Below are 15,102 nucleotides of genomic sequence, written 5' to 3'. Positions count from 1 at the left end.
GAGTATGGTTTATAGGAATCGCCTCGTGATGTCTCCTTTCTGCGTGGTTTCCCAGCTCTGTTGCCATATCGCTTGTAGGTGTTGGGTGATTCTCCTCTTCTCTATCTTGGGGTCATTTGCAAGATCCAGCTGGAGATTTACTATTTCAGCTGGTGTTCCTTTCCTAAGGTGGTAATATAGGCCTCGCCTGACTACGTCTAGGTAGAGTGGCTGACAACCTGTTAGAACTTGCAAGGCAGGGGTGCTAACAGTGCGCCACGCCTACTAATTGATAGCAGCATGAACCTTTGAATTGTATCCAGCTTCTGTTTGTTTTTTGCTAGTATAGCTTATCTGTACCAGGTGGAGGCACCGTAGCAAACTATCAGGACATATACTGCTTTGTATATGAGGGTCAGAGCTTTGTACTTCAGGCCCCAGTCGGCTCTGCTCACCCTCCTGATCATGGCGGCATACTTCCGGATTTTGGTGGCTAGATATTTCAGGTGGTTATGGAAAGTAAGACCCGAGTCAATGTAAATACCTAAGCATTTAACCTCTGTGTACAGTCGGATGGGAGTGAAGTTTAATTTCATCGTAGGTGGTCTTCTAATTTGTAGTCTGCCCTTGAGGAGAATGGATTTTGTTTTTTCTGCCGAGATGGTAAGGTTGTGCAAGGCTGCCCAGTTCTGGAGCTTCACAAGCGCCGCATCTGCAATAATTTCCAAGGACGACCTAGTGTCCGCAAAGACCAAGGGCTCAGCCGCCCCAAAGTCCAAGCCCAGGAACTCGTCCAAGACAATGGGCCAAGCACAGAGCCCTGCGGACAACCCCGGTGGATGAATCTGGTAACTGTCTGATATTTATTAGTAACTCGTACTTTTCTGTTGGTTAGGTAAGACTTCAAACTGATATATAGATTTTTAGAAACATTTGATTGCCGAAGTCTCCGAAGAACGCTGGGCCACCACAGGCGGTAGAAAGCTCCAGCAAAGTCCACCAATACAGCAAGAGAGTACTTGAAAGCTGAGTGTGTTGCTTGGGTGATTAGATTGTTGATAGCGTCTTCAGTGCTGCAGCCTATTTTAAAGCCATATTGTTTTTCTGAGGAGAGTTGGTGTTCCTCGTAGCAGGCAGAAAGTCGAAACAAGAGTAGACGCTCCAGTAGTTTGGCCATCACGGAGAGTAAGGCAATCGGGCGATATGAGGCTGGGTTCTGTGGTGACTTGTCCGAGTCTTTCTAGCCGCGCAAGCCAACTGTGTTGACAATAAAATGGCTGAATTTAAACTCCTGATTAGGACAATTATTGCTGATATAATAGAGTTAACAGAAACGTGGCGCCAACCGAAAACAGCTTTTGCTGTTTGAGGTTGCGTCTTCCAGCATGACACAATCTATGCTATGCAGGTTGAATTTCGATTCGTCAGAAAAGATGACGGTGTCCCATTGCTCTTTTGTCCATGAAACATGCATTTTAACCCAAGCAGGTCGCTTCTTCTTCATTTGTTGGGTCAACAAAGGCTTCTTCTTGGGCCGATAGACATGCTGACCACATTCCGTAAGCCGTCTTTGGCTAGTTCGTTCACTTGTTTCAACACCAGAGGCCATCTCAAAGTCTAGTTTTAGATCAGGAGCACTAGCATGGCAATTACGAAGGCATAGCCGTTTCAAATATCGATCTTGGGAAGGCGTAGTCACTCTCTTACGGCCTGATCAAGGTCTTCTCTTCACATCACCGGGTTCACGCTTTAATTTCAGCACCCGGGATACCGTTGACTGGTGGCAGCCTATTTTATCAGCGATAGCACGCGTAGAAAGCCCTTCCTGGGACAGAGCAACAGCTACACTTTTTTTTTTTTTTCTTTCTTAGTGTGAACCGAACTTATGGAGCCATGATTAGTTCCAAGCAGCGCTCCTTCAGGATGACTTGAACGGACTTCAAAGATTGTCAGAGAAGTGGCAGCTATGTTTGAATGCTGCTAAATGTAAGGTGGGGTTGACTTAAAAACAGTAGAGGAGGAAAGGGATCTGGGAGTTACAATACGAGCAGATAGGAAGTTTTCTGAACAGTGTTAACAGGCGGCCAGGAAAGCCCATGGTATCCCAGCGATGATTTATCGAACTTCGTCTTGTAGAGATAGGGAGGTCATAATTCCATTGTATAAGGAAATTGTAAGACCACATTTGGAATACTGCATTCAAGTATGGAGACCTCATCTAAAAAAATAAATCGGGCTTCTTGAAAGGGCCCAAAGACGGGCAACAGGAATGGTGAGATGGGCAGAAGGACGACTGTATGAGGAAAGACTCCGATTATGTGGGCTACAGAGTTTGTCAAGCAGATACCTCAAAAGTGACCTGATTGGGGTTTATGAGGCTCTGAGATGGATTAGTAAAATGAAACAGGGTGGACTTGTCACTGTTCTAAACAATTCCATTACTAGGGGTCATAATTCAAATTACAGGGGTTGAGGTTTAGATTAGATTGTAAGAAAGGTTTTGTTTTGTTATTTTTTAAGCGAGTGAGTCGTTGATTGCTGGAACAAGTGGTTCTCGCAGGTAGTTGAAGCTGACTTACTTACTCCATGGCACTACGGTCCTTGTAGAACCTTTAAGCACCCATATTTCACTAGAATAAGTCACACTCACTGTTTTGTATAACACGAATTTCGTTCTTGTAGAGAGCAGTTTTGATCGAAAGTGTTTCTGCAGGAAAAAAAAAAAAAAAATAGCGTCTATTACCAGCATTGAGACGAGCCTCAATTTCTGGGGTGTTGCTACTATCGTGTTGAAACATAGCTCCCAGATATTTGAAGGAATAGTTTCTATTGAAACTATACTTCGCTGTTTGCCAGATCTGTTGGGTACTTTGTGTCTCCCTCCCACCTGGAATCATAAACTTCGTTTTATTTTCACATACCTTCAACCCAACCCTTTCTGCTTCTTTCTCCAACTCTTCAAAAGCTGTCCGCAGAATAAGTTGAGAGTGACAGTTTGAATAAATTCAAAGGTCAACTGGATATTTACCTGTGTGATGAGGAAAGCATATATCAGCGAGCCGCCGTCCTGATCAACAGCCTTGTAACCTATCTACTGCAGATAGGTCTGGAGCTAAACATATCTAAATCAGCCCAAATCACATTTACAAAAAAGAGAATCAAAAATGACATCCTATCACAACGGAGTGCAGATAAGAAAAGTGAAGTCTCACACCGACCTCAGCTTGACTTGGGACGAGGGCCTCACTTTTCAAAACCATTTTTCGACCATGAAAACTAAGACATTTTTGGCGATGTGGGCAATTCGACAAGAGCTGACGGGGTTACTCCACGTCGATGTAGTCGGAGGATACGTCCAGCGGTGCCTACAACCAGTCGGACTATATGCATCACCTATCTGGTCTTCTGCACCACCTCGTACATAAACAGATTCCTGGCTGTCGAGTACTGGGTAATGCGATGGATGAACAGAGTGGCGGGCTGCGCATTCATCATCTCCAGGCCTGTTTTATATGCCAACTTAAATATCACTCCCTGGAGAGTTCACGTTGCATCCAGGAATATTTTTCTTCTGTCTCAGATGCTAACTGGTGTGATTGACACCCCCAGTCTTCACGGAGTTATCGCTACTCCACGTGCTGGACGCAGTAATGACAATCTCTACTTACCGTTGCATTCTACACTATCCAACCTGTGCTGTCTGAAGAACTTCTTTCCGAACAACGTAGTCCCCCTTTTCAATACATTGGCAATAGATCCTGTGAAATACTGTGAAGGCAAGCAGTACAGAGTGAAGAGCCTCTCTGAAGCTTACACTATAGAAGTATGAAGAAGAAGCTTGAATAGGAAGGAATGACCAAAATATAAAATAGCTGTTGGACATCTACTTTTAAATGGTACTGTGAATAATTTCCTCTTCTAAAGTTGTCGATAATTACATTCTGTAAATATTGCCACTCTTGCATTTTTATACACCCTTCTAGCCGGTTGGCTGTATAAAAGGGGTGAAAGCAATCACTTGCTATTAATAAATGGATATAATAATAATAATAATATAATAGGCATTTTCTTATCTACTTGTGTGGCTTCCTTGCACAATATGGCGAATACTATTAATACTTTTGTTTGGCCACTGAAGCAAAAGCTTGTGGTCTGATTGCACTATATGGCTTTTCCCATCTTGATTTTAATAATTCATGTCGTGTGTTTCACAGATTTTAATAGTGTAGATGAATAGATTGCACTCAGTCAGATGTTGGATAACACAAAATGTCTGGCTTTCTTTTTATATCTTTTAAACAAGTCGTTATATTAGTGTTTTTATATGTGATGATATGCACGGCCAAGCTTCAGGAAGTGAATGTACTAAGCACTAGAAGAACAAATGTTATATGAACACAGATCCTCTATAGCACTGTTTCCCAGTTGCAGCCGGTTAAAGAAAATGCCCAAAACGTCCGTCTTCAGCTTTAACGCAGTCGATACGCAATTCGTCAGTCCGTTTGTAACTTGAGCAGCGTCAACGGTGAATATGTACATAATTTCAGCCATTTTGTATACAAGTGACCTTCTGTGTAATTTTCTTGGGTCGAGCTGGCATGTACTCTTCACGTGACCGAATGTACTTGTGGTACCTTGCACCTCAGAATGTAAATAACACACCTTCCTGGCACACAATCGTACCGAAGTGGGCTGCATTTCGTGGAAAAATAAACAGATAATAATAATGACCAGTTTGTTTATTCCATTCGAAGCATCAAGTTCCATAATCAAAATGTATGAGCAGGCGAAAATCCATATGGAACCTTGCACTCCAGGTACCAGTAACAATTTTCCTCAATGTGCGAAAAGCATTGTAGGAGAGAGACTTCTGAGATCCTACTTTTTTCCGCTGGGCATATTTATCACGATTTGCTACAGAAGAGCTGCGACTAAATATATATAGTTTTTTAAAAATTGAACAATCCTTTTTTATTCACTTCACACTTTCTTAGTTAAGATTACAGCAAATAATTTTCAAAATTGAAGAATTCGCAACACTGAATTTGCTCCTTACACGCTGTCACTATGACACAGCGTGAAAGGTACAGCTAGATCAATAATTATATGACAATAACGTGAATTCGGATTGAATGGAAGAAACAGGGAGAGTCTAGAACCAAATATCAAGGAATGTCACTTAATTTCAACCTCATATACGGTCCACGGAAGTCAGAAAGTTGTCTTTCAAATGATATGGATGTATCCAAAGCCATGGCAAGTTGAACTCAAAAACTTTCCCGCATAAAATCCAAACGTTGTAACAACATTAACAGATGACGACAGCTAGGGCTAAAGATTTTTTTTGCGTCGACTGTCTTAAAATATTAGATCTAAAAGAAACACAGACGGAAGTCTGTTACCGGTCGTCACTCCCAATTCTCCTATATAGACTGTTCACAGTGCCGTGACTGTTCACAGCAACTTTCATCACTCCTAATTATCTAATCAAATGATTTCCTAGACTTGACTGCGTGGGAAATTATGTGTTATACAGGCACAGTCTCATTGTGGCTGTTGACCTCCTTTCTGACGCTAGAGGTTTTTGTCATCTGCATCCAGTACATCTCTTCTGTGGAAGATTGAAAAACAAGATTTCTAATTGTTGAGGATGACAACGATCATTATGCTCTTCTGTGACAGTGGCCTCTTGTAAGGTTGATAGTTCAAGTTGAGTAACGTCGTTTTGGACCAACTAATATTAATGGGCTGTGGCTGTTCATAGCAATCATCATCACTATTAAATTTTCCTAAATTTGACTGCGTGGCAATCAAAATTTGACTGCGTGGCAGTCAAATTTTCCTAAATTTGACTGCGTAGACAAACAGTCTCATTGCGGCTGTTGATCCTACTGGCTTTATAATCTGCTTCCAGTACGTCTCTTCTCGTGGAAGATTGTAAAGATGTATATCTTGGAGTGGGAGTGACGAATATCAACATGCTTCCTGTGGCAGTAGTAGTCTTATCTTGACTACTTGCCACCGGCTGTCCTTTTAACTGCTTTTGTATATAGTTAAAGTTTTAACTTTTAAATTTCCTTGCGTTGTAATATCTAATAGCTAAATTCAATTAAGGTAAAATATCAGAATTTCTGAGTAGGTTAATTTACAAAGGTTTTTTTTTTTTGATGGCTCCTTGGCTTGTACTTATAATAGTGGATCCAGACAAGCTCGTGTCAGCACATTAGGCTGACACGAGCGCCAACACTTTTTCGAACCCGATCTGCAGAGGTTCTGCACCACCACCACCACAGGTGAACAAGGTGGATATGGGCAAATGCCTAGGAGCCACCAGCGATAACACCCACTGAGTTGGCTTTGTATTGGCAAAACCTACCTCATACTTCTGGGCCACCCTTCGCCCGTGCACGTCTTCGTATGTATTTAACAAGGTGTTGCAGGGTGTCCTGTGCTAGTACAACCCATCCAGCAATGGCTGAACATTGTCAGGTGGATGGTTGTAGCATCGAATGCCCTTTTACAGTATGTCCCAAACATGCCCAATTCAGTTGAGATCGGCTAAGCTGGAGAATTCATGGCCATGTTCCTGATACCCGTTAGTAACCTGCCAGGTCTTCTGGTATTACGCGTTGTCTTGCTGAGAGACATCTGAATTGGTGCACTTGGTCGGCAACGATAGAAAAGTTGGCGTTACCATCGAGTCGTTGATTAACGGCGACCAGAGGACCCCAGGCATGCCACGAATACAGACCCCAAACCATAATACTACTGCCTCCAGCCTGCTGAACACCAAGTGCATCCCAGGTGCTTTGAACCCATGTTGCTTTCTCGAAATGTGGATACGCCACATCAGCATGATAGCGTTGAAAACGGGATTCATCAGACGAAGCGAAAGATTTTCACATGTCCATGCAAGATGAAGTTTCTTGTGTCTTGCAGTGAGCATGGGTATCTGTGACAGCCGTCGACTGATGTTGCCTACACGAGCTAATGTTCGGCCCATAGTCCATGTTGATAGCGTAGTTGGTGAGACCCCTGGTGCGTCTTGACCTGTAATAGTAAACAGTTCATGTGGCTATTGGTCTTGTTATTCCTGGGTACTTAGCTGGGTCACTGCTGTGTTACTAGACGAGACACGCGACGCTTACCATTGTGGTCGACCACACATAGCTGTCCCACATGCGACGTTTGACTGCTGTTGAGCCAGCCACGGTAGAATCATGAGCACGAAACGGGAACACGTAACCATGTTAGCTGTTGTCAAGTTACTTGGACCTGGGCGTCTTTTCCCCTTCACAATGATTCCACATCCAAAGCATTCTTCTTGTAAAAATGGCTGTTCAGGATTGGAATGCTCACGTAACCGAATCTGTATTTGAAAGTATTTAAAGAAGAAAAAAAAAATTGGTGCAAAATAACACTTTGGTTATGAATTTTTTATATATCTATTTGATTATTATAGAGAAAAGTTGGAGAGTGTAAGCTTCTGGCCTACCTTCATCGTTGTTATTATTCGCTGTTTGGTTACAGAAGAATCGCCTTTACCTGTCGCATACGTCCCATTTTTTGCAAGTTCTCCGATTGTTTGTCCAAGAGTTTTTACTGCCATCTCAAGTTGGCAACCTTTAGGTTCCTGCAAATTAGAAAAAATTAAAATAACGCAACATGTGACCTTGGAGGTCACCAAAGTCTTTTAAAAATGCTATGAGGAACAGATTTCCTAAATTAATATGAAAACATTCCGGAGGATCTTTAAAGTCTACAACTATACTGAAGTGGAATTGATATTTCTTCCCGAAACCAAATTCTCTTCACTTTTGCTGGAAAAAATGCCTTTACTCACTTGACAGGTAGTAGGCAGCGAATCATCTGGAGAATCACGGAATATAATGGCAACGTTAGCGATATCTGGCACGTCTTCTAAATCGTTCAAGTCGCCAGAGGGAGAGGCAGTAGAGAGAAAGATCCACTTTCTCTGCGGATCTAGTAATTCGAATTCCTTTGCCTGAAAAACAAAAAGTATGGATGTATATTAAAAAGATATTGCGCAAAGTATCGAATATCGTGCATTTGATACTAAACATCATCGATACAATAAAAAATAAATAAACTTAATACGTTGTAACTTACAGCTTACTACCGTTTCTCGTCTGCGAATCAGGAGGTTTAAAGGGCTTTTAAACAGTGACCGAGTTAGTCGGTCTCGGATGGAGACATATGATTTTATCTCCCACCAAAATAGATAAATCGGCAATTTGATTTGCTCAGTTTATGGATTTCGTTAATTCTAATGTACAAGGTTTTATTTTTTTGCTATACATCCAGCATTAGTAAAATGACTATTTCCAAAGCATATGCAAAAAATGAAATAAATTACGTGGTAGTATACCTGCATATACGTACAGTACAATATTTGTTAGAGTTTTCCGACTCAAATGACAATTGAACGCGGAGAATTATGTCCGCCAATATTAGTTGCAGAAAACCAATATTTATGGCTGCCACTTTGTGCAGAATGTTTGGTTCAAGTGCAGTCATGTGGATAGCCTTATTGCGATACGTTTTGTGTTTCGTAAATCTTCACAAGGAGGAGGAAACCTTTTTGCAATGAGCATTTCTTCAAAAAAGAAAAAATAATAATAAAAAGGGACTTTCTCTCTTCCAGCTGCATGCCGATATGTGGGTGTAGAGTTTTGCTAATATTAACTCAGCGGGAATTCAGTATCGTTAAGCCGATTAACAAATTCGGTAAAAGTTTATAAGTAGCTTACGTTATTTATTGATTGTATAAAAAAAAATACATATTTAGGCGCATTCACTCTGCACGAGCCACCAATATTCTACGGAACACTCGGGCGTCGCCCGGTAATTTCTTCTTTTTTTTATGATAGGAAATGGAAGTAGATTTTCGTTACAATAAAGGCAATTTTATTATTATTTATTGACTTTATTGCTTTTTTACAATCAGCTCTGAACAACATGCAAGCTAGAGGAGTACAAAAAGAGTATAGTACTCACAAAATATAATTACAATGATAGTATTGATCTATAGATAAATTTGGTTTTAGGTAGGAGAGTTCATGAAATGAAGTGAACGTCAATGGTTCCTCGGATTAAGGGAAAATACACAATTGATTCTTTCTTATTAGACATCCCCTTAAAGATTTAGGCGTGGATCACCAAAGGCTGCGATAAAGGTTCTCCTGGATTGCTTTTTTGTTGTCTTATTTTCGATTACTTTGAACCGGTCAGTTTCAAGTTCATTAAAATATTTTAAGGTATTTGATGGAAACATTTTTCAGGCGGGCAAGGTTTCTTTTTAAAGGGGAAACTGAGCATTTTGTCTACCTCTGAGATGGGATCTGGGACCTGTAACCATTTCATATATGTTGGGAACATCAGCTCTTCTGGTCAATATTTCGATAGCGTGACGATATTTTATTCAACGACGAGGAACTTCCAAGGTGTGATGTTGTCCGAAATATAGTGAACGGCATTCCTCGTATGCTGCTTAGCCATCTTAAAATCTAATATTCGATGCCGAATATCTTTTCTTTGTGGCATGTCGGTGCAGAGAACTGTATCTCCAAAGCATTGAGAGGGATGGGTATGAGATATCTTGTTATATATTGGCATATTGGGGACACATTGGGGCAGCCTGTTAGTTCCTACTGAATTGCCCAAAATTCTGCATATGTTTTTTTCTAGTTTGGTGGAAATGCAAGGTTCTCATCCCTGGTAAGGCCAAGGTCTCTGTGGCAGAAGATTTTTTTTTTTTACTAACGTGCCATTAATGAACTTCTGGATATTGTTTTTAGAGTGCCTCTTCTTGAAAATCATTTGCTCCATTTTATCATGGTTCAGCTGTAGCTCAGCTACTGCAAAATATTTAACATGGAGATCTTTTACCAGAGAGAGATTGGCTGATTTTCAATGCACTATGTGGACTATCAGAATTGACAAATAGCTTTAGGTCATCTGCAAAGGAACTGAAAAGGGGATGTGAGACGAGAAATGGTTCTAAACGTGCAGAAAAGAGGGTAGCCGACATCATTCCACCCTGAGGGATGCCCCTTCTGACATTGATGGTCGCTGAATTTGGGAAGTATGAGATGATTAACTTCCTCGATTGCAGCAAAGAAGTAAGGACCTGGAATAGAGGACCAGAGATTTTAAAGTAATGCTGAAGAAAATAAAGTAGAGTTAGGACGGACACATTATTGAAGGAAGTTTTGATACCAAAAAAATTACACCAATCTGGGATTTGTTATTTATAGTTTTCTCTATTCTGTAGAGTTTCCAAGAGGTTAGAAGTGGTAGATTTGTGTTGAAAAATCCACAACTTTAGGTGATGTTGGACGGAAATATTTATAGGAATAAGAAATGTTCAGGTGATTTAGGAATGGGTTTAACGATTTAAGTTTGTCAAATCGATGGGGCAGTTACAGTTTCGAGAATTTTTTTTTTTGATAGATGTGTAGCGGGACATCAGCAATATATGCAGAACATATTTTAATTGCAAATAGTGGGAAGCCGTCTGGTCTCACTGTTTCTTTGTTAAGTTGACCTTTTATCGCATTTATCAGTTGGTGCTTTAAAATTACAATGGGGCGCGACCCATTCCAGTGGTCAGAAGAAGATGAACGAGACTGATTTGGATAAGCATACATTGATGTTTCATTTTGAGACAGAGGACCTAAAAGTTTCCCGATTGGCTCATTGTGATCCCATCGGTTGTCAGTTATCCGCATAGAACAATTGGACTCCATCGCCTCATCTGTTGACTGTAGGGTTTCTAATGCCCTTGCATTTAGCTGTATGCAGAAGAAGATCAAATCCATCCACATAGAAAGAACAGGGTTTGTAGCGAATGCAATTTATTTACCAGGCTACCTCTTTTTATCTTTGTGTGGCATGCAAAACACGTTGATTGCTATGCTGGTGGGTGTCGAGAGTCTCCTTCTGTAATGTGTCTTGGGGGTTTTTCTGCAAAAGGTTTTACCAGAGTTCCAAGGGTACAGCACTTCTTATCAAGGATGGTAGCTATACTTCTGTTCTGACAAGTGCCTATAAAGGATATTTTAATTGCTCTGACGTCCACTTGAATCCCGTAGGCTTTCTGGAAGAACATCTTCATATTATCGGCCTTGGTTGATTGGCTTAGTCTTGAAATGAATATCTTTTGTTTGGTAGGTATCGCAGTAATCTGATATAACTGTTCAGGTCTTTTAATATGGCTCTATGAGGTATTGAGGACTTCTGATAATGTGTTAAGTAGTGCTGTAGTTTAGCATATGTTCCCAGTGGGCATTCAATGCTGAATGCCCCTGGGAATATATGCATTCACCAAGCAACAAACCAACTTTAACGGATTTTCATGAAATTTATATTTAAATCTTTTAGAAAGAGTTGTTGAGCGTTTCAAATATTAAAATCGGACTAATAGAAATACTACAATTATTATTTCTTTGTCCGTCCGTCTGGATGTTTCTCTCTGTAAGAAAGATTTGTCGACCCTTCCTATGTTTCATTCGAATTCCAGCAATTTTATATTTTTTGGAATATATATGTCACATGAGCTATCCATGTACTGTAGCACTGGATAATATTTGCTGACATAAATAGTATTTTTTTTTTGCGCTTCTTGAATTATTAACATTTGCTAACGCGCTTGAAATGAAATGCTCTACGCACATTAACTACACATTTTTTTGTAATGAATCTATATTTTTCAGCAGATACAAACCCCAGAAATTGATTTTTGCTGAACAGCATAATTAGTGTATGCAATGCATTCTTTTAAGGAGCAGGACATGACATGTCTGTTAAATAGGCTGCCCGCAACCCACCTTATGATGGTGGCGCGGCTGCCCCACTAACCCCCTTCCCTCAAGAGTAAAGTTCGCAGCGAAAACGCTGCGAAGTTTACCCTACACGCGGCCCTAACCCTATCAAATTTTCGTGTACCCCTCGTCGCGAAAGGCGGTTTGTCTGTTGTGAGGGGAAAACCGGAGTCAATCCCGGTGAAAAACCTCACGACCACGGTTTGAGACCGCCAAACTCAATGCTGAATGCCCCTGAGAAAATTCTCATAAGGGCAGTAGCTGGAATCGAACCTCGATCAGCTATTCAGCAAGCCAGCAACGTTGCCACAAGGCCACCGTGGTCCCGTACGCTATCGCTTTAATTTTAGTATTTCACATCACATTTCTCGCCAGTCGCGTAGCTAGTGTGTCGCTATCGATGTTTTCATATAAAAAAAGAATGGCTATAATGTACGATTAGTCGCGATGTGGCTTGCATATGCTCTTCTTATTTATTCGATAATGTAGTGTTAACACCATAGCTATTAGTAAAAAGTCAAATATAGAAATTTTATTATTTAGCAGTAGCTAAGGTGGCACTACTATAATTTCTGCAGAAGTCAAAGTGATGTGGCACACTTTTCTACCAATACCTGATCGTCCTGATATGCGCGAAAACTGCAACGCCGATTTAACCATTAGTCATATCTTAAATTTAAATTCACTAGTGGTTAAAGGTTTTGTCAGCAGTATAATTTAAATTCCACAGTATCTTGTTTAAAGTTGTGAAGTATTTGGAAAGATACAGCGTAATATTCAGATAGCCTGGTCGTGAGGTTTCCCCTCACAACAGACAAACCGCCCTTTGCGACGAGGGTACACGAAAATTTGATAGGGTTAGGGGCCGCGTGTAGAGTAAACTTCGCAGAGTTTTCGCTGCGGACTTTACCGTTGAGGGAAAGGGGTTAGTGGGGCAGCCTATCTAACCCCTATATAAAGGGGTTAGTAGATAGCCCATCCTTAAAAGAATGCATTGCATGAACTAAGGCAGTAGATTTCAGCTGCAGCTAAAATCCTGTTCAGGAAAAATCAATTGTTGGGGTTTGCTCTTGCTGCAAAATATGAGTTCGTTACAAAAAAAAAAGGAAGTCAATGTGCGCAGAGCATTTCATTTCAGGCGCTTTAGCAAACGTAAATAATTTACGATTTACAACAAAAAGCACTATTTATGAACGAACAGAGAAAATTTCGTTCTTGCTCGTGTAGGCAAGCATAATATCGAGTGCTTCAGCTGCAGTATGTAGATAGCCCATGTGATTTTTATTCCAAAAAAATAATAATAATTTATGGAATTCTATTGGTGTGATGGAATTAATAAAAGGAGAACATTTTCTCCGTTTACAAAAACAGCGCTGCAATTTTTTTTGTTCAACAGACCCATTAACTTTGTACAGTCGCCTTTCTTTTATTTTTCCCTGCTACCACACATCCCTAATTCAATTTTGAAAATATCTTGTTGTTCAAAACCACATTCTGCACACTGCAACCACTTATATTAAAGGAGGCGGCAAAGCAACTAAGCAAACCATTAGCCATAATTATGAGAGCATCCTTGGACTCAGGGGAGGTTCCCACGAACTGGAGATGTGCAAATGTATCCCCAATTCATAAAGGGGGATCGAAGGGTAGCACGAGTAATTACAGATCATTTAGTTTAACTTCTGTTCCGGGTAAAATAATGGACTCACTGGTTAAAGAAGCATTGCAGGATCATCTAGACAAGGCTGCAGCAATAATTCAGACACAGCATGGGTTTGTTAAGGGAAAGTCTTGTCTGACAAATTTGATTGGTTATTATGATGTGGTTACAAAGGAACTGGATGCAAAAAATAATTTTGATATCAGGAAAGCTTTTGACACTGTTGCGCATGGAAGACTATTGTACAAATTGGAGCAGAATGGTATTAAGGGTAAGTTGCTACAATGGATAAAAGGATGGTTAAGTGGGAGAAGACAGAGGGTGGTAATCAATGGGTGCTGCTCTTTGTGGACTAATGTTATTAGTGGAGTCCCACAGGGTTCAGTGTTAGGTCCACTGTTGTTTTGTATATTTATCAATGATATTGATGAAGGTATATCAGGCTTAGTGTCGAAGTTTGCAGATGATACAAAGGTTGGCAGAGTTGTCAATGATAGTAATGGCAGTGTGCTACTGCAACAGGATCTAGATAATTTGGGCAGATGGGCTAAGAAGTGGCAACTGAAGTTTAACCTTAACAAATGCAAAGTACTGCATATGGATAGAAGTAACCCCAGAGAAACGTACCAACTGTGTGGTACTACACTTAAGGTGGTAGAAAATGAAAAAGACCTGGGAGTAATTGTGCAGTCAGATATGAAGTTTTCTGAGCAATGCAGACAGGCTGCCAGGGCAAGTCATGGGGTTTTGTCAATGATATATAGGAATTTTGCTAGCAGGGAAAAGGAGGTGATTGTCCCTCTGTATAAGGCAATGGTCAGGCCACGCCTTGAGTACTGCTACAGGTCTGGAGGCCTCATTTTAGGAAAGATGTAGATTTGCTTGAGCGTGTACAGAGAAAGGCAACAAGATTGGTGAAGGGATCCTCTTACCAAGAAAGGCTTTTCTTTACCAAGTTCTGCAAATTGCAGTGGTTGGAGACTAGGCACCTGGGCGGTGATCTGATTGAGGTGTATAAGGCCTTGAACGGGTTGAGCACGCTGAATTCTGATGGGATCCTTCCACTTGTTCAGATTACGAATCTAAGGGAGCATAAATTCAAATTAAGAAAGGACAAGTGCGGAAATTTGCCTTTAGCCAGCGGGTGGTTAATTGCTGGAACAAACTTCCATCTGTTGTTGTGGAAGTTGATAGGTTGAATAAATTTAAGGAGGAACTGGACATGCATTTGGAGGGAATGGTGTGATTTCTTTTTTTTTTTTTTGGCTGATGCTGCATAAGCTCATACACTTGCATCACATGCCACTACTACTACTACATGAAAATGAACAGATGAAAGAAAAGTGCTTCTCTTGCTTTCCAACAATGACTGAGCGATTATTAAACAGAGTTTATAAATCTTTGTGCCTCTAAACTTCGCACTGCTGAGGAGAAGAGGGAAATCATTATCTTTCATGTCATGGACAGAAAAATGAGAGAGAGACCCTGTTTCGGTACAAACTTTGTCAATTAATTCCTTGCTTCGTTATAATTCATATAGGCATTTATACTGATTAATAGCAAAGGAGTCAGTTAGTATCGTATTCAATGCACTTGAATAATTGTCATCAATCTTTTCTA

The 15,102-nt window shown here is 40.6% G+C and overlaps 1 protein-coding gene across 1 annotated transcript in view; it reads right to left on the bottom strand.

The window, feature by feature from the left end:
• The window catches only part of LOC150078430 (ionotropic receptor 93a-like), a 237,009-nt gene that overhangs the window by 65,161 nt on the left and 156,746 nt on the right, over positions 1 to 15,102 (bottom strand). The window contains exons 5-6 of the mRNA XM_090385539.1: positions 7,823 to 7,984; positions 7,475 to 7,612 (exon numbers count right to left, since the gene is read on the bottom strand). Coding sequence (XP_090241665.1) covers positions 7,475 to 7,612; positions 7,823 to 7,984 — 300 coding nt within the window. The remainder of the gene's footprint in view (positions 1 to 7,474; positions 7,613 to 7,822; positions 7,985 to 15,102) is intronic.

This window comes from Mastigoproctus giganteus, chromosome 11, assembly GCF_048544385.1.
Source record: "Mastigoproctus giganteus isolate SK-2022 chromosome 11, ASM4854438v1, whole genome shotgun sequence".
NCBI lineage: Eukaryota > Metazoa > Arthropoda > Arachnida > Uropygi > Thelyphonidae > Mastigoproctus > Mastigoproctus giganteus.
Note: the sequence above shows the minus strand (reverse complement) of the source record. Positions and strands in the feature narration are given on the sequence as shown.